The 20600-nt window shown below is 39.7% G+C and overlaps 2 protein-coding genes across 2 annotated transcripts; one reads left to right on the top strand and one right to left on the bottom strand.

The window, feature by feature from the left end:
• The first annotated feature begins 8493 nt into the window (after window positions 1–8493).
• On the top strand, window positions 8494–11735 carry neurod4 (neuronal differentiation 4). The gene is made up of 2 exons (XM_043225267.1): window positions 8494–8692; window positions 9954–11735. Exon 2 carries the CDS (start codon window positions 9960–9962, stop codon window positions 11007–11009), a length of 1050 nt encoding a protein of 349 aa, XP_043081202.1. The 5' UTR covers window positions 8494–8692; window positions 9954–9959; the 3' UTR covers window positions 11010–11735.
• A 5832-nt stretch (window positions 11736–17567) lies between these two features.
• birc5b (baculoviral IAP repeat containing 5b) lies at window positions 17568–18680 on the bottom strand. The gene is made up of 4 exons (XM_043225265.1): window positions 18356–18680; window positions 18119–18228; window positions 17847–17964; window positions 17568–17729 (listed from the first exon to the last, which is right to left on the bottom strand). The coding sequence occupies exons 1-4, from the start codon at window positions 18479–18481 to the stop codon at window positions 17649–17651; spliced, it is 435 nt and encodes a 144-aa protein (XP_043081200.1). The 5' UTR covers window positions 18482–18680; the 3' UTR covers window positions 17568–17648.
• Window positions 18681–20600: the final 1920 nt, after the last annotated feature.

Genomic DNA, 20600 nt, shown 5'->3' with positions numbered 1-20600 from the left:
GAACAAGTTTGTCTTAACAGAAACTCCAATGAAGCTAATTCTTTGTGCCTTTTGGGATAAATTACTATTTTGGGGTGTCCTGGTCATGAGTTCATAATAAAATCACTAAACAGGAAATAGATTCCTATGCATAGTCTATTCACCAATCAGCATAGGTTTAGCGTGACAGCACTAAGGCAATGTAGTGCCTGCTTATAACCACAAGATGTCAGTATTGGCAAAAATAAAACCTTGACCACCCCAACAAAACGAAATAAGTGATACTACTATTACAAAACATTTTTTTCTTTACCTATGCCACATTTCAGTAAACAAAAAAACTCGCACATGAATAATAATTCACTATTTTGGCTCAACACCTCGGAATACTGAATTATTCAAACGGAATATTATGATTTATGTTTAAATTAAGCGAGAAAAGCTGCTCTAAATAACGTTTTCCACTGTCATTTAATCATGTCCTGATGTCACTATTATATGCATATTTTAAACCCAATAGTAATACAGCATATGTAAACAATCTTTTTAAATGAAACTTTAAATATCTGTTTTATCGACAACACATCTCTTCTAACACGTCAAATACGTCAAATATTTTTTTTATTTTTTTTATTTATTTTATTTTTTTTTACGAATAATCAATGTTCCCCGCCCTTTAATAGATTTTACGTACAATCCATCGCGCGCTCAATGGGCCTTGAAATCACCGTTTATGTGTCTCGAGCCTCACAACAATGGTGACACAGGACCCCCACCGCGCGACCAACGGCACACTGAATTAATTAATTAATGCACATTTTGAATATTACAAATGCTCGCCAGACCTGTTTAATTCGCAGCAATATATCTATAAATGATTTCTGTAAACAGTGGGGTCCTCACGCGTTTCCTCGGTGAAGACAGGCGTCAACAAAGCGAGTCTGCCGAGTGAACATCAAGTCTTACAACCGACTAAAGAGATTAATTTTTGGGCCTCACGTTTCTCTTAATCTCTGTTTGTGCAATAATCTAAGCAACGACCAATCCAGTGTGTTAAAAATATCCTAAATCTTCTGCTTAGTTATTTTTGTTGTTGTTTTTTTTCTGTCCGACTTACAGAAAAGTTTCCGTAGCATGACATCAACATAATTTGACCAACTTTAGGTGAAAGGTCTCCAGAACATCTGCTTTTTTACACGAGTGCAGGATTGATCCTTCTGGTGGCTGATTTTTCCAATTGCAAAAGTAAACTTTCTATTTTCCCTTCCTCTTTTCAGACCTTTGATGAAAAGAAATTGAATTATGCTGAACTAGGCGAAGGGAATCAATTGTTCCTCAGAGGTTCCCCCAGAATGTGTAATAGAATTATAGCAACTGCCCCACCTAATGTCTCACAGAATCCCCGGACCATGCCAAATCATCAAACCACCTGATTTATTTTTAATGGCATTACACCCCTTACTCTGTAGTGTCATGGTAATATCTGTGGCTCCTCCAGCTGCCTCTATATCACATTAGCCAAGCTTAATATTGACTGTGTAGGGCTTGCGAAACAATAAGCCTAGAAGACAGGCAGCTTAGAGGCAGACAGCCAATCGGAAAGCCCTGCAGTTGGCTGGAGGGGTGTTAACCAAAGCACTGAAGTTGCTTTTGCCCTGGAGGAGCAGTTCAATCAATGGGATGCTTAACGCAGGGGTACCCACACGGACCTACGGCTTTCAGATCCAGGCATCCCTCAACAAGTCCGAGCTGACGAGAAACCATGAAACCTGATGCAACTTGATTCCTTTTATTTTGTGTCTCTGTCTTTCATGCAGCAAAACAAACAATCACTTCTCGTCTCATTTAATCAGAAGCCGTAGTGTTTTCCAGCTGGCATCTGTTTTTCTGCATCAAAACGTCCGCATAAGTGGAAAAATCCTTCAAAAACCAATACATCGGGCTGATTTAAATATCATCTTATTGGCAGCGCACCAAAAGCATTTTGCATTTTCTCTTGAAGCCGTAAGAAACTGGCTTCAATCCCGATAACTCCGGATTGTTTTTATTTTATTTGTGTTAATATTTTAAAGAACATTATTTCGGTATTTAATTTCATAAAAACAAAATAAAAACCACTTCTCACCTTTGTGTGTTTGTCATATTGCCGTAAACCACTTTGGGAATCGGACTCTTCCACTTGTGGGCTACACGCACCTGATCACACAATTCGTGGCCCCCTGCCAAACACTCCAGAATCTTTTAATTTGTTAAAATGAAACCCTGCAAATCTGCGCACTCATGTCATTAATTACCAAACGCCAGTTGCAGTTGGTTTTATGACACTTATGAATCTTCTAATGATTGTGTTTGTTGGAGAAGCTAGTAGAAGGAATGGGCAAAATCTGCCTATTGTGTTTGGGCATACTGATTATGGCCTTTGATTAGTGCATGGGTGCAATCTATTCAACTTCTCTCACTCCCTCCCATCCTCCCCTCCCTCTATCCTTCCCAGCTACAGCCCCTTGGGGTATGCCCACGTCCCAAAGGACAGCCAGCAAAGCAGATGGAACCCCCTTCCCCCTCTCCCTCGTCTCTCACAGCTCACCCCAACAGGGTTGGGGTTCAGGAAAAGGATGGACTGCGATTGGACGAGCACTTCATTTTACAAAATGTGGTTTGAGAGGAATTCTCTGACCACCTTAATTGGAACTATAAGTGATTGTATTCGGCTCATTCGAATGGTTCAATTATCCTCCGTTGGCTCTAATAGACGGTATGACCCTCAAAATTCCCCAACAGAATGGAATTTGCGCGACTTCCAAGCAATCGCAGAAAAATTGCAAGAGGTGCTGCGTGGACACTCTCCAGCCATCGTATCAATAGCAGAGCAGCCCAGAGAGGGGTTGCAGGTGGCATATTGTGCAAATGGGCAATTTTACGCTTCCAATTATGCAGTGGGCACTTGATATAATATGGGATTGATTTACACAAACTGGCAGACTGGCTTTTATTCCCAGAATCCCCCAACACGCTCCTCACGCTGGCCATGATTTCAGTGTGTTTAATACAGAAAAGGAACGGTTTTAGTAATAATGCGCTGATGAAGGGAGTAATACTGAGGTTAAAAGTCCATAGCTATAAAACTCGGCCCCCACTTCTCCCCTGTGTCCGAGAGCACGAGTTAGGCTGTTCTCCTGTCCCTCAGGATCCATCCCAGAGAACTCCTGTATTCAGCTCCAGTAAGCAGCAGATAAGGCCGGAGCTCTGGGACTACCTTTACAACACATATCTTTTAAACACAGACGCACTCTTACTCTCCATTATTCTCTTAAGGGAATACAATTCCATTTCCAGAATCTATTTTGGACATGCACACCCTTAAAAACAAAGGTTTCGTGCTGGAACAGATGAAGAACATCCATTAAACCTTTCAATTATGAAATGATTTCAGTTCAGTGAAAAGCAGCTCTAACAGTGCTGTTGTTAAACTCCTGTCGGTTCAAAGTTGCTTCAGTTCAGTTCAATAACAGGGTCGATTTTGCAAAATTCACCAGGTATGCTAAAAAAGAGTAGTCATTATTCAGCTCAAGTCGAGTGTTGATTAGTTCAGTTAAATCACAGTGTCAGCGGTGCAAAATTCAAGCAGCTTTACAGAAGACCACAGTGTACAGTAATAAAAACAAGGTTCTTTTAATAACTGCATGCTGTTTTATATCAAATTGGTTGTTCATTGACATTGAACATTCATTATCATATTTTGAAAGTTTATTTGGTTGAATAGTTTGTTTACAACTTAGTTAGAAATTAGTTAGAAAAAGTCATTAAGTTTTTATCAAAGTTTTTCCAAACAGCCCAGCCCCCATCACCCAAACACACCCCTGCTTTTATAATTATTACAAGGGGCTCAGCTTTCAGGAGACATGGAGGGAGCATGTGTGCATGGCTTTAATTCCTATTGTATTCGTTCAATCTCAGTCTAAGCGAGTGTGTCTGTGTCTGAGCTCAGGAGAGAGGGAGTGAGGGAGAGAAAGACAGAAACAAGGACCCATCTGTCAGAGAGGCGGACGAATCCCCCTTCCCACTCCAAACAGGTCCCTTGGGACTGCAGAAAAGGATAACTCACTTGTGGCAATAGCTGTGGGTGTGCGGGGTTTTTTTGGCACAGAGAAGGACTCTAAACCAAGGGAACTACAACAGCATCACAACAAGCCAGCTAGAGTAAACAAGTGCTAAGTCATTGCTGGTGTGCTTAAGGAGACGCATCCTACTAACTGTCGTTGATGTGCTGACAGGGGGTGGATGTGCTTGATTAGTCTGTTTCGACTCGTCAGGTTTCTGTTGATGATTTGATGGGTTTTTTTTTTTTTTTGCCAAAATGCATTCAGCAAAAACTTCACAGCAAAGCTTCCGACTAAAGCGGTTGCTAATGTTACAAAAAGTGTTCAACATAAATCTTAGTAAAAGCGTCTGCCTTTCCTGAATTCAACAGCAAACACTGCAGCATGCGCAAGTTGTATAAGGGTTTTAAATGATGTTTTGTTTTTAATTATATTTTAATTGTTATTTAATTATTCTAATTAAAGTCAGTTAAAGAGACTCATGAAACAGTTCATAACTTCTGTGTTACGACTTTTGTGCTATGAATATAATATGTATATGATAATATGCCAGCTTTACATCTGTGTATTACTTCATGTATAAATAAAGACACACACCCACAAGATTTTTGTTCCAGTTATATTCTTTTACAGCAGCGTGATATTTATGGAACAAATTACGAGCACTATACAACGACAGCATCAAAGTGGAAATAATTAGCTACACTATATTATAGAAGTTACCAAAGCTCACCAATTTATACTGACTAATTTTAAATTTCTTTGATTAAAAAAAAGAAATAAACGGTAATAGAATGAACTGTTTTAGAAATAACTGTTTTCTATTATAAAATAGTTTAAAATGTTATTTGAAGAGTTCATTTGCCAAAACAGATAACCCCGGTTTCAACAATTTAACAAATGTTTTTTCATTGTGCTTTCCAAATGAATTTAAATCAAACTATTTTGACTAGGTTAAAATAACTCAATAACAGCTAACTAACTAAGCATAGCATAATAAAAAACATGAATGGAAATGTTTGCATCATGTGAATATCTTAATTTTCACTGTTGATATAGTTTATGCATTGTTACTTAAAAAATAGGGAAAAGAATTTCTTTTAAAAAACTATCTTAACAATGAAACGGGTCATGGGAGTTCTGTGTGCTGTTCCTCTGGATATAATTTGAACTCTAAACTGTCTCAACAGGAGGTTGTCTATTGAGTATCGCTGGTCTCGTGGCTCTGCATTCATAGATTTTCCATGAAGACCCACTGCATGAACACTTCAGAAAGCCCTCGTGAAATTATAAGCATTAAGGTCAGATGGTAAAGAGGAGTAAAATGGTCTCTTGTGATTGTAGTGTTCACTTCTGGTTGAGCTGGACTAGAAAATGCAGCAGGCCTCGGCCCCTAAGTTAGCCGTCCTTCGGTAGGGCACAAGGGAGGAGAGTTTGGGCTCAACACAGTAATTCCCAATACAGGTTGCAGGTGTGACACAGCATTGTGAAACACTCCTGGGAGGTAAAGTTGTGGTGAAGCAGGGTTACCCTGGGATCTTTGGGGAAGCATGACACAGTTACTAGGTGTGCATACTGTTGACACACATGTGATCCCCGGTTCATATGGGACAGCACCACTCTGAACACACTTAAGCATGTAAACGCATGTAGAAGTCACACTTATCGTGACCTCCACACAAACCGAAAATCCGAAGGCCCATTTCTCAGTGACTTGAAAATGTGTGTTAAAAAGAGACTGTTTTCTTTCAAGTTAATCATGATTAATTGGACATTGATTGTTGAGTGTTACCATAGCAAAGCCTTTCTATCTTCATCGGTGCATAGATTTTCTATCTTAACATCACATCTATGCCGGCGAGTGGAAGCCTTCGTCCTATTGTGTGTGAGGAAAGAAGCATCACCCGAGTGAACTAGAGGTATGGATATTGTCCTATTGTGTTGATTGTGTTGTCGCACGAGAGATTATGGTAGGCAGGCGACTGGCGCGTGAGCGGTGGTGCAGCAGACGCATCACTTAAGTCCATCTGTTCATTTATCAATCATCAGTGTCCAGCTTGACTTAAACCTTCAAGTGAACTTCTATACTAATATTAACATATTCTTATTACTATTCAGTGTGTGTGTGTATATATATATATATATATATATATATATATATATATATATATATATATATATATATATATATATATATATATATATATTAGCATTTCAAATTCTAAGCATTTCAAAATTATTTTTGATATATTAACATTAGATTTAGAATGAGTTTTATAACTTAATTTTTTAAAAAAGTGTTGGCAAAAGTTTTCGTAGAGAGAGTGTGAGCACACTCTCTAGGCCACAGATGTGCACACTTGGCACACACAATGGGATCAGTGTGAGGACACGTGTGACCTGAAGCCCCACAGTCAATAGCACACTACTACAATAGAGCCCCTACTGTGGTATGAACACAAAATAAGTAGCCCCATTTTGCCAAGTAAAGTCAAACTTCATCAGAGCAAAACTTCATAAATGCTGAATAATGCACAGAATGTTACTTTCTTGTTTTCTTGTCAGATGCAAAAGCCCCAAAGTGACATTTGAAATGTCTTCTAAAATTAGCTAAATGATTTTTCTAAAATACAAATCTGTTTTTTTTTTTAATCAGATTCCAACTGCATGTATAGGCTTATTAAATACACTTTAACGGCAATTAATAGGTCGTTTTAGAAGAACGTTTCAGTTAGGCACTTGCGCATCTGAACTCATATTTTTTAACTATACTTTAGTTTAAACCATAACTTTGTATAAATAGTCCACTAGCGAATATGAAGTTTATTTTATTATTTTATATCAGCATAAATATTTTATAGACAAAAATAAATAAATAAATGCCGCGGCAACAGAAATTTGAATTGACTTGAAAAAAAAAAAAAAAAAAACATTATTCAGGGTGGATACAATAGCCTATTTAAACTCCCTTGCATAAAAAGTATAGGCTAGGCTACATGTTCTGTTAAAAAAATATGCTTTTTAATTTTAAAATGTTGCTCACGCAAAGTTAAAAACGTAGCAATAAAGGAAACCTGCAACCTGTCGTTATTCACAGCGTTTTCACTCGCGCCACCTTAAAAAAGTTCTGAAGTATATAAAAAAATAATAGTGATATTATCATGCGTCCTTTACATCGATTCGTGAATAAAACGTAAGTATCTGCCCACAGTAAGTATCTGTTGCATATGAAGTAGGCTAGCCTAATAAATCTTTTCAGAAAAGAGTATTTCGTGGGGCAAACCACCCTCGGGCGCAGCGTGCATGGCTGAGTGAGTTATCTTAGCGAAACAAAACCGTTTTGGCTTGATTAATCCAGCAGTTATTGAGCGTTATGTTTTGGTGGGCCGAGGGGCGCTAATGAGCGGACGGAGCGAATGAATGAAACGGGTGAACAACACACACACCTGCTCACACCGCACCAAGCTGTCACAATCATTTACTGGGACGCGCGCGCGTCTTTCTACACTAGACTACTGTAATTAGAGTTAAGACCAACGTTTGACCTCGCCATAAACCAAATAGGGCTCAGGGGGTATTAAACCAGCACTGAGCGGGCTTTATTGGGGCAGAAAATTACGTTAGGTCGCGAAAGAAAAGCGGGGAGTGATATTTGTATAGCGTCTCAATGATAGGCTATTTTCAATTTGGAATAGTAGGTGTATTACATAATCCAGTAAACCAAATTAATGTGTTGCTGATAATCGGTTCAACGATAAAAAGTAGTTCCTGCTGTTGTTGTTGTTGTTTTAATTAATGAAGGTGATAGTCGTGAGGGGCCTTAAAGTTTACAATTAGACCTGTTTGTTGATTACAATAGCCTACTACACGTAATTTAAAAGAAAAACTCTTAATAGCCTGTAACCTGCTAATAGCATAATAGGCTACTAAAATATTAGCCTGTTGTAACATGTATCTGTATAAAAAAAATGTACAATTTAAAGCCGTTCGATATTAAATAATAGCCTACAAACAAATGAATAAATAAAAGCACGTTCTACATTGATCGATGAATTACATTTTAACGTAATATTTTACACATATCCTTCAGGCTATGCGAGACACCTCGTTGATAGGCTACTTTTTAGAAACATTTGCTTCCTCTCTGACAATAGATTGCAATGCATCTCAGCTTGCAATATTTTTAAGATTAATGTATAAGGGAAGCTGCACCGTTCCCTCCGCGCAAACGCGAACGCCCTCAGACACAAAGCCCGGGGGATAAACGCACACGCTTAAGTCGTCAAACTTTCGGCCACGAGCGAGCCACGCGCTTTTGGATCAGCTGGAGGGTGGGGGCTTGTGGGCGGGGCTTGAGAGCATCTCTAGAAAGTCAAAGCCGGGAGTCAGTGCGCTTCAGTGAGGCATACGACGCGCTCTGACGCACCAATGGAGAGCTAACGGACCTGCACTGGCGCAGACGGACTGTTGACATACACAAACCATCAGCGGGGAGTCTGGGACTTTGTCTTTCTATTTTTTTAACAGAATTTCTTTTAAACGTTTTGACAGTGTGTTCATTCTATTTGACCACCTTTTTTTTATCGAAGTGAGGACAAGTGCCGCATTAACAGGTAAGGTTATTTTAATACTTTTTTTTTTATTAGACTATTTGTATATAGGCTATAGCCTATTATTTTTCAGCTTTTATTGCGTGCATAAAACAACAACAACAAAAAAAAAAACCCAAATACTTTTCTTAAAGTTGTAGGAAACCCATGATTCGATGTTTATTTCAGGCTTTATTTCCAGGTTCATATTTGTAAAAAAAATATGCGTAATAATACAAAGTTGCTTATTAACTGTATTCTCGTTGCAAATAATTAAACACACAGGCTAACTGAATTAAGATTAAACGTAGCTATGACAAACAAAAAATGGGTAAATTAGAATAGCAAATGGCTCTAAACGCAGGGTAATACACACCAGCCTAAAATGTTTTCTCCACTATATTATGTCCAGTTTGTTTCCATTCATTTTGCTACAATTACGCGCATCATACTTGATCAGATCGCAAATGCAAACTGGTCGAAAAAGCGCAAATAACGAACATCTTTCACTTTGGAACGATTTTTATTTCATCTTCAGGAAACAATTTAAATGAAAATCTATTTATTTATTTATTTATTTATTTAAGAATGCAGATTATTTAATCAGGTCGAAATATATGCCCACCGGTCCATTCATTAATACACACTTTTGTGTTCTGCTTATAAAGGAATGACACCAATGCATAAATACCAGGAATGTTTCTAAACAGGAAAACAAAATGTAATTTTAATTACAATCCAAACATTTCGCGTTCTAGAAGGATTTCGCGTTTTGAAGGAAAACGTGGCTATATTCATCGACGGAAGAACATCACGAGGCCAACAAATCTCTGTGACAAAAACTCGTAGTTGGAGACAATGCTGATGTCTTTCAATCAAATCAAATTCAAAACTGTTCTAGTAGTATTAGCGTGGCTTGGTCCTGTGTTTGTTGATTCCGGTTTACAGGCTCCCCACAAATTAAATCCGAGCGCTTTATCTGTGGACTAAATCCAGTCGTGTCCCAGATTGGACAGCGTCTCCAAAATGACTGCGGAAATCAAAGGGTTTATACAAAAAGTCTTTGCCATTAGATGGAGCATTAAAACTGAGAGAAGAAATGGAATTATAGAGCTGTAAGCTATATAATAATCATCACAATAATCGGGCTGTCTGTCAAGTGTCTCCATTATGAGGGTTTTAACTCGTATGAGGAGCCTTACTCTGAACATCTAAACAAATAGAGGTGTAAAAAAAAAGGTGTTATTTCGATTGGAATACTCACAATTGTGCCCTGTGCCCTTAGATCACAATGATGACCAAACCTTATGGAAAACCAGGGGATGTGACTGAACTAGTCAGCTCTCTCGGATGGATGGAGGAAGACCTCAGCTCACAGGATGGTGACCGGACACCTGAGATAGGTCACTATGCTCTACACAGGAGGCCTGTAGAGCTTGGCAGTGAGGATATGGAGGAAGAGGAGGAGGAGGAAGAGGAAGAAGTAGGTCTCGACGGAGAAAAGGCACCCAAGCGAAGAGGTCCTAAAAAGAAGAAAATGACCAAAGCCAGACAAGAACGCTTCCGTGCCCGACGCGTCAAGGCCAACGCCAGGGAACGCTCACGCATGCATGGGCTGAACGACGCATTGGACAACTTGAGGCGCGTGATGCCTTGTTACTCCAAGACCCAGAAGCTCTCCAAAATCGAGACCCTGCGGCTGGCCCGCAACTACATCTGGGCACTATCAGAGGTTCTGGAGAGCGGCCAGTCACCCGAGAGCCTTGGTTTTGTGGAGATGCTATGCAAGGGGCTTTCGCAACCTACCAGCAACCTTGTGGCGGGCTGCCTCCAACTTGGACCCTCGTCCATGCTGATCAACAAGCTGGATGAGAAGTGTGGGGTTCCGGGAGTTGGTGGTCCTCAGGGTCACCCCATCAGCTATCCTTCACCGGGACTTCCCAGTCCACCCTATGGCTCGTTGGAGGCCTCACACTTGCTTCATCTGAAGGGCTTCAAGGGGGCTAGCTACGAAAACTCCTCACCCAACGAATGTAGCAGCGGCACGCCACCTTACGACGGCCCTCTTACTCCACCACTCAGCATCAGCGGTAACTTCGCCCTCAAGCAGGAGCCTTCACCGCACGAGGCTGAGAGGAACTTTACCCCTCACCCGACCCACGCCGCCCATTACATCTCTTCTCACCCTTACCCTCCTTCCTCCTTGGCTGGTCTTCCAGCTCCTCAGGGTCACCCGCTGTTCCCAGGCTCCCGTTTTGAGCTTCCTTTAGACATGGCTTTTGAGCCGTTTACCCCTTCACACATTGTGACATCACAGATGAGCAGCATTTACAGCGAATAAACAGAAACGACCACCAGAGACACTCAGCAATTCTGCCTCCCGCTCCTCAGTGTGCCTCAAGGGGCACAGCACATTTAAGGAGACACTTTGCATGTATCCTGTCTGATCCCTTAAGAGACCATAGTGGTCACTGAGAGAGAGTATGTGAAACGCAACCTACCTGTGGCAACCGAAGTACTGAGAAAGAGATGCATATTTTTTTGTTAATTTATTCTTGTTTCTGTCATGATTGAGTTTGTTACTTCTTTAAATGTTATTTTTAATTGTTCTGGGATTTGTATTTTGTAATCACTCGATGTTCTTCACCTCAAATAAGATGACGACTTTGGTGCACGTGCCATAAAAGTGCATCAAAACTGACAAATAGACAAGATTTTTAAACGCATATAAGAGCCTCAGTATTTTTCAGCACTGTTCAACCAGATGCTATTTTTCCACTTAACAAAACACACAAAACATAAATAAATAAAAAGAAAGAATGAAGGAAAAGGACAAATTTAGTACATTACATTTGCCATAACGAATGCATTTATTTATGACTGTATTTAATATTTATTTTGATTTGTCAGCACTGTTTTTATTGGTTTGTTGGTACACTGCCAGTCACTGCTACCAATACTCATAAAGTATCTAATTTATTTATTGGAATTCATTCAGTTTAATGTATTTTTTTTGTCATTCTCCACAATATTTGTAATTTTGCTCAAGCGTTTGTAAATATTTACCTGTTTCGCACTTAATAAAATAAATATTCTTATATAATATGACACTATTATGTTTTGTTCATTGCTTTTTATTATTATGATCTCATCCATTTAGAGATTCTATTATATTAAACATTTTACCAGATTATTTTAACATTAAAACCAGACATTTAAAAAATACATTGCATTTAGTGATAGTGATGCAATATTTATTAGATTTCTTTGCCATTATAATCAAATTTTTACTTAACCCTTATATCATAATCATGCTGCATACTCTCTAATGTGTGACCAATTGTATTCATAAACGTAAAAAAATAGACTTTATAGGCAAAAAAGGGATTTTAAAAAGATCTATCTACACACACGTCTACACAAACTGAATTTGTAATGTGGTGATGAATCATGTATAATAGCCATTTTAATGATTAATATTAGTGTTATGATGGGCATGGGAGTCAGTGGAGCATGTGGAGCCATGGGAACACATAGCTGTGGAACAGGTGACTGTGTCATGGGATCCCCTTTCAGTCTCGCTTGCATTTTCCCAGCCTTTTCATTGCCAAAATGGTTGGGGAAATCAACAAAACAAAACAAGCACACAAAAAGGGGGTTAATGACGCATACGGAGAAAAAAAAGTGTGAAAAATGTATTTTTAATGGTTCCCGTTGCATGTCGCATAGCTGTACTGAAATCTTTGCAGACATTGCTTTTCCACAAACCGTTACAGGGCGGTCGTTGACTTTAGCTCTGTGCTCATAACGGACAATGCGATGCCTCTCCAAATGGACAAACAGAGGGATGATGGGGTGACAAGCCAGAGAACAAGTGTGTGAACGTGTGTGTGTTTATTGTTGGAAGCAGCACTAAGATGAGAATGGGTGCCTCGGAGGGTGTTATGCCTGAAGTGGACCCCGCCTCGTCCGCGGCTCCAAAGGTTTGTCTTTTCCAGCCCTGGCAAGGCGAGAGAAGTGAAGGAGAAAAAGGGAACGATTGTTTTAGCGGGCGCCACTGGTCTATTGTAAGTGCAGTGTGTTCTTTCTCTCGACCTCTGACCTGCATTGTTGTGAGGCTGTTCGTTTGGAGAGCCGAGACAGCTGGGAGAACGGCAGGGGGCTGATGGACAGCTGGGGCCGAACTAGTGAGAGAGAGAGAGAGAGAGAGAGAGAGAGAGAGAGGGGGGAAAAGAGAAAGTGGGAAAGGGAGTAAACCAAAACACAGGAGGTGATCAAGGCCTTATTCTGGAGTGACCCTCTTCCCTGTCTTCTTGAGGGTCAGCTGGGCATTGGAATGAGACATAGTTCTACACGATGAGATGGTGAGAGATGAGGAATGGACGGAATAAGGAGGAAGTCGAGTGTATGGAGGGTTTTCAAGCTGTGCCGTCAAGGGCACTTTGGTTTAAATAATAAGTGGTTTAAAAAAATCTAAACACGACTCTTAACCTGTAGCTCTTTTCAGCGTTGAGTTCACCCCGACTTATATCAGATTTAAATTAGACTGTTTTCAGTTCATTCACATTTTTTATTTTAAACCTGCCAGACTTCGTTTGGTGAACACATTTGCTTTAAAAAGCCGTTTAATCTATATGTCTTGAAAATAAATGCTAATTAATGAAGCAAACGATGATGAAATTGTCATTTATGAGTGAACTGTCCTGATGTGTTCATCGCATTTGATGCCACCGCAATCTCAGCAAGTTACTCATAAAACTTTGTAATTTACTACCCACGGAAGTTATACAAACTATACAAGATGTTATACAAGAGTCTTTGGCATTGTTCACTGCCAATACATCAGCCGTCTGTGCAGAACTCAGCAGGGCTGAAATAAGGGAACGATTTCAGAGTTGTCAGCTGCTGTCGACATATCTTTTGAAAACAGATGAGAAGGCACAGAGGAGAAATGTGCTAGCAAAAATGAAAAGGCATGTGAAGATGTTTGAATTTTCCCATAGGGCAGATGGTGATTGCTGTGACCTCTGTACCATAGCAAATACCCATACAAAGTCTATGAAAAAATAAATAAAAAATAAAATAAATAGACTACAATCTTGGTGGGGTACTTTTAAGACGCTAAATTATTTTTACGTTTTATTCTAATACAGCCATAGCTCAAAGGATTTATTCTGCCTGTGACCACATCAGGTGAATAAGGCAGATGATAGTCTGATACAAACAGTACTTATGACATTTGAGCCTTTTTTTAATGAAAAAAAATGTAATGTAATGTAAGAAATGTACATTGATGAATACAATTTTAAAACAAATGGTATTTGTATAAATAAATAAACACCTTTTATAAAACTAACACACAGCATGCTTGCTATATATTTTTATAAAACAATGTAGAATTTAACACAGAGATATGTGGACTTTTTGTGTCAGGCTTATGTGAAAACCAGTGGCAAGTCTGCTACAAAACCTGTGCAAACGTGAGATGGTTCAACATCATTTCAGGCTTAAAGAAATTCACTAGTCATTTCATTTAATCTAATATTTCTTAAAGTGTGGCTATACAGTGTTCAAATGCTTTTTGGAGCAATATCACATTTTCCCCTTCTGCATGAGGTGAATATATATATATGTTGTTTGGAGTTGTGATTTTACAATGCAAGTTAGATAGAAGAAGTAGATGATGGGACATTAAAGTGCAGTCACTCCTCCTCATTTCTTTTTTTTTTTTTGTTTCTCTGGCACTAATCCATTGACCAAACAACGCAGTCTCCCACTAAATGAAAGGTCCTGATCCATAGGGGGGAGATGGGGATAAAGCATTGTGATTAAGATTGTATTAATGGGGCCATAGGAGGCTGGAAGGCTTTAATCAGTGTCTGTGCTGCCGTAATCCCCTGCCTTTAAGCTTCAGCTAACGCTGTGATCCTCCTCCTCATGAGTCACATCACACACACTCGCACAAACATACTGGATAGGCTGGAGAACAGGGAGGTCAAGGTACAGAGCTGGAGTACAATGAAACTGATAGGTGGTGTATGCTAGAAGGCAGCTGGACGAGGAAACTGGGAGGAGGCGGATGAGGTCTGCAGAGAGACGAGAACAAAAATCGCTGGATAGTTAGACAGACAGACGTAATTTATACATATGGATGGATAATTAGATGGGAATATAGATCAGATAGACAGTCAGACAGACCACCAGATAGATTCATACAGACAGACAAACAGACTTTCTCCACATTGTGCTCTTCCAGTTAGGTTTCTAGCACAGCAGACGGCGGTGCACCTGCCCTGTGAGCTCAGATCAGACTAAAGAGTGACAGAGAGCCAAATTCAAAGACGATCCACAGCAGAGGAAAGGTAAAGGGAGGTTAAAGTTCACAGAAGGGTGGAACAAGCCATTAAAGTGACATTGTGAGGCAAGACTCATCTCCTCAGAGCTTTGTGAGAGTGCTGGGTTGTCAAAGTTAAAGAGCTTCTAATAGGATGGGGATGCTGTCATGTTTACCCTGCCTCCCCCCTCTACACGCCCACTGCATTGTGGAGGTGGCCCGGCTTTGAGCCCCCACAATGGCTGGAGAGGAGGGACAGATGGGGGTCCCTATGGAAGGAGGCACAAAAAGAAAGCAAGGTAGGAGGGCCCGACTGTGTGAGAGAGAGCCTGCAGTTAGCTCACACTGATTGCCATGCAAAGTAATGGAGAGTAAAAGAGAAACGGATGGGAAAAGTAAGAAAGAGATGGAAAAGAGGAGGGGAAAGGTCATAAAGAGATTTGAGAGAAGAGTGATCATCTATATATATATATATATTATATATATATAATCTATAAGGTATATGGCTGATGTACTCGTGCCCTTCATAAGTCTAAAGTAGGGAAAAGTGAGAAGATAATGGAGGTTTCAGACAGGATCATTCATGGTAAAGTCTTTGAGTGCTATATGTTCACTTTATGACTTCGCTAAGTTGACAATACACAAAACAAATCAAGAAATATTGTACTGCACATCAAAAATACCATTCACATATTGACAAACTATAACAAAAGCTTGTCAGCATAAATTACATGTTTACTGAAGAATGATGTAATAAATTACAGAAAATATTACAGAAAAAAATGTGTTTTATTTTTTATTTGCGTGTGGGTGAACTCACTTCAATACAAAATTATAATGATAATATATTATTGACAATATGTAATAATTGGTTTTTAGATTTTATAATGTATTAATTTTAATGAATAATTGTAAAACAGAGTTTTTAACAGGTTTTCTGAATATAATGGACACACATGATGTTAGTAAAAATATATATTTTTTTGATAATTCATATTTGAATTTGCATTTGTGGTTTTTTTTTTACTGTTGTCCACGGCCACACAGTCTAACAAACCATTTTTTCCCTTATACATTTGCCAATACATATTAGTTCTTGAAATTATAAAAAAAAAAACGTTAAACAGTCTGACTGTTCCAAACCTTGTTAGAATAGGTCTTTGTCTGGTCTGTTTGGACCCTGCATGAGCTAATCTACGCTCTTCCAGGTGAGTCCCTCAGCATTAATTTGGCTCAGTGTGTCATAAAGGCTGAATGGGGTGGGAGTTGAATTATGTGTGAAAGGAGGGGATGCTGAGCGGAGGTGAGGCAGGGGTGTGTGGCAGAGCCTCTTCTGGTGTAAGATGAGGAGAGCCGAGGGGGAGGACCCGCGCACAGCAACAGATGGGCCCCAATGGCGCTCTCAGGTTGTAAACTTTCTGTTGGGAACATCTGTCAGTTTGTCCATATGCCACGTTTTGAGAGGAGAAGCCCCAGTCAGTGTGGAGCACAGACACCTGTCATTCCCTGCGATCAGACAGGAAGTGATGGACTGTGCACCAGTGTTTCATATTTGCATGCTGCTCATGTGATGCAGGCAGAAAATTAATTGTTAATGCTAATTGAATTATAAACAGACTTAACATAGCCAAAACGCCTGTAGCGCCCGTGACTGTATGCATATAGCCGGGAGCAGGGAGCTGCTGGACAATGCAACATTTAGTGAAGTTGTGAAAAAGAAACTTCCACAATGATGCAACTACACGAAATCAAAACCGTGATTTCAAACCATAGTTATTTTGAGAATTTAAGGGGTCTCCTCTGAGCTCCACCTCTAGATGAGCGTTACATCATCTTTTTTTTTTTTTTTGAAAATGTCTTATTTTTCTATTTGCTCTGTGGCGAGCGGATAAAGGAGAATTAAGCAGTTGATCGGGGCTCAGTGTCCAGAGTGTTGCATTAGACAGTAATCCAGGGCATAGGAAGGGGGAGATGGGATAGCAGCTCTAATCCCTCGCCTACCCCATCCCAAACACACAAACTAAAGCTGTTTATACAGTTATCACTAAAGAACGGCTAACATTTGATTTCAAAGTATGGCAGAGCATTCATCTAAGAACACAGCCAAGACAATATTTCCTAATGGACATCATTTCTTTCCTGTCTGCACCTCCAGACACTGGCAGTCCTCAGTACCAGAGCCCACGGAGCCCTCCAGTGGTAGGCTTGGTTTTTACCGACAGCTCTCCCCAACTTCACTACCATCTACACAGTGACAGATGTCACGGGGCAACAGTTGGTATTGAGAAGGAGGGGCTTAGGGCCATCTGCCCAGGGTCAAGTTTGGATGGAAGGAGGTCTCACAAAAGAGAGAGGGGAGAAAAAAAAAAAAAAAAAAAAAAAGTGGCAAGTTGAGCTACATAGCTAGAACAGTGTTGAATACTTGAGATGTTCTGTTAAACCAGCAAAACCTGTGGTCATTTACAGGTTCAGTAGATGAACTGAAAGATGCATGCATCCCAATTCACACATAGCCACCACAAAAACAAAGAGCGTCAAAAGCTGCATCAGAAAGATTTAAAAGAATTACCAAAACAAAACCATTTATTTTATTGGTTCAAGTTGACAAACGGTGCACGATTAAAACAAATTTAACATCACCAGATATCAAATAAGAGCTTTCAGATTTTTGATAGTGGTCTCCACCTCATCGCGAAATAAAGCGATCTTCCTGTGACCCATCTTCCTCTGAGGAAAGAGATGAATAAATTATATACACAATTTACACACAAAATAAATATTATATACATACATGCATACATACATACATACATACATACATAACACAAAAGCATTCACACTTACAATGTAGATGCGAAGTCGCTCCTGTTCCAGCTGAAAGTACTCGATGGCTGTGAGCTCTTCAAATGTCTTATTCATATGAAGAAAGGCACAGTCGGGGGAGCGCTTTGAATGTTCGTACCTTAAATGTAAAAACAATCAATAAAACCAGAGAAAGTTTTTCCCCTCTTCCACCCGAAGCCAATTGTTAGTCTAAGGTATACGTCAGCATAAAGAAGTAATGTGCTCAGAAAAACAATGGGCATAGATTATGAAGGTGTGCTGCTGCAGCTCACCAGGGGTTGTCTTCTGGCTCCCAGCCCTCCAGCTCTTTAAGACAGTAGAAACAGCAGGCTACGTCTGGCTCATTCTCATTAGGGCAGTGCACAAAACCTGCCTTAGCCATCTGAAGAGAGGATTCATCTTCAATACTCAGTTTAATTAAAAGTGTAGCCTCTATACTTAAACCAGTGTTGTCGATAGGACTTCCATTTATTATTAATCCATTTCTCTCGCTTTTTTTTGTCACTCACCAACTCTGGTGTGCATTGGCAGTTTTCTCGAAAAGGCCAGTCGGAAAAAGTCTGCAGTCGCTTTTCATAACTATACATCTTATTAAACGTCAAAAGCCGGGAAGCAATGACTTCCGCGTTAGACATTTCCGAAGCACCGCCAGACCGCGACGATCCTCGCCGAAAGCGTTTTTTAAAGGGTGTTTAATTGGTCGGGCGTTTATTGATTGATGAATCGCTGACAGCTCATCAGAGGATAAACGGAAGGAAACGGGATGTAAAACGAGATATCAAACTCACGACGTATCGACGCGTGTTGCGTTGCGTCATTTAAGCCGACATTTCGAACAAAAATGTATATTCACTGAAGCTAGTAAAGTTTGTCATGCGTTTGAATCAATAGAGCGACGTCTCCCTCTGCTGGACGAAAGTACAAACAGATTAACATTCACTTCCTGTGTTTTAAAGATATTTAGGAATTTCCAACGTAAGGCCAAGGGCTTTTAAAAAAATTATGAACAAAATATTTAATAAAAAGTTTGATTCGTTGGCTCTAAAATTAAATTTAATGTGAAAATCTAAATAGTGGGAATTGAAAAGTAGATGTAGGCCTATATTATAGGCTGTTTCATGCCGTTTTTCAGGACCAAAATCATATTTCACATCATATTTTGCTTGTCCCGCACACGCATGCGCGCTTGTGTATGGAGATGTAATGGTTTTATACTCCAAACTTAATTTTCTAACACTACCTTAAATCTACGCCTTACTCAAATTTTTCTGCTTCTTTAGATTTAAAAAAAAAAAAAAAAAAAAAAATCTCTTTTACTTTACTATCCCTGTGGGAATACCTGGACCACACGCACATACAAATAATATGAAAATAATGATAAAATAATGAATATGTGTATATGCGCTATTTAAAAATGTGTTTTTATTTACATTTATTTACACATTTAATTAATATTTTTACTTATATTGCGCTATTTCTAGTAACGGAAGTCTTTTTGGCTGAATTCTTTAGTAAGTTCCATGCCACTGACTCCAACTCGATCACAAAATTGTATTTTACAGTATGCCATAAAACTGCACAGTGTATGCATTGGAATGGAGACCTCACGTCAAGCATAATCCCAAACAAGCCTTGTAAAGATTCCTGTGTTATGTAGTTAACCGCTACATGCTGCGCACATAGTTCTGCGGCACAAATAGTAGATTCCCACAGGCTGTACATCATCAGCCATTTACTAGACACAAACCTCAGTCCAGAGGTCTCAGCAAGTTGTGTCCCTTCTTACTTGGACCCAACCAATTACCGTAAGCCAATACATACCCCATAAAGTGAGATCATAGTGAGTGGCAGACAACATTAATGGTTTGCGGTGTGAGTGTTTGGAAGCTGTTTATGACCGGTGGGCGCAGGGAGAGGCCCTGTTGCTGTCACCATGTTCTGTAACTGTATCTTACTGCGCCTGGCTGCTGAAATGTGCTTACTGCTTCGAAAAAGCGGCCCCTCCACCTCCCTCTGCCCTTCATCTGATAGAAACTTCCCCGTGACTGTCGGTTTGTGCGTCATAAACAAATTCTGCTGTTAATATGTTAATCTGTCTGAAAAGCAACGTGAGATGACTCGGCTGGGATGGCCATATTGAGTTAACACAAGGTTTTTTTCCGTCGAATGGTTTGTGGGTTTCTGAGATTTTCAGAAGATCCGCAGCCGCTTGTTCGCTCTTTTGTGGTGATAGCTTGTCACTTAATATACAGGCTAGAGTTTCACACCAGACATGACATTTGCCGTATTCGTTTCAGGCGAGACCCCGCGCCGGAGCTGTCGGCCCGCTCAGGACTCATCGCAGAAGTTAAGTGGGAATACCCCACCTTCAGCTGTTCCGCGGCATCCATCTTGTGTGTGGCTCAGCCAAAGCCACAAAGTAAATACTTCACCAAAGCCACACTCTAGATGGAACCGACTGGAATGATTTTATTAATTGGCTTCTTCCTTTACTACACAGGGCTCTGAAGAACTGAATGGAAAGCAGAGGGAAAGGAATTGGGGCATAACCCAAATCACCTCCCTATATGTCACGTGTGTTAGCTTCAACGTGACTGTAATTTTGCTGATGTATTTCTCCAATTGCAAGATTTTCAAACTTTCTGAAGTAAAAGGCAGACGATTGTGGTTAATTATTTATTTATTGGAAGATAAATAAATATAATTTAATTGAACAATATTTGATCATTAGAATTCTAATAATTTATCACAATG

Source organism: Puntigrus tetrazona, chromosome 23 (assembly GCF_018831695.1).
Source record: "Puntigrus tetrazona isolate hp1 chromosome 23, ASM1883169v1, whole genome shotgun sequence".
In the NCBI taxonomy this organism is placed as follows: domain Eukaryota; kingdom Metazoa; phylum Chordata; class Actinopteri; order Cypriniformes; family Cyprinidae; genus Puntigrus; species Puntigrus tetrazona.
Note: the sequence above shows the minus strand (reverse complement) of the source record. Positions and strands in the feature narration are given on the sequence as shown.

Excerpts from the sequence above, each read along its gene's own strand:
- birc5b (XM_043225265.1), bottom strand. The coding sequence starts at position 18,481 with ATGTCTAACGCGGAAGTCATTGCTTCCCGGCTTTTGACGTTTAATAAG. Across the intron at positions 18,229-18,355 it reads GCCAATGCACACCAGAGTTG|ATGGCTAAGGCAGGTTTTGT; the intron begins GTGAGTGACAAA and ends TCCTCTCTTCAG. Across the intron at positions 17,730-17,846 it reads AGCGACTTCGCATCTACATT|AGGAAGATGGGTCACAGGAA; the intron begins GTAAGTGTGAAT and ends CTCTTTCCTCAG.
- neurod4 (XM_043225267.1), top strand. The coding sequence starts at position 9,960 with ATGATGACCAAACCTTATGGAAAACCAGGGGATGTGACTGAACTAGTC.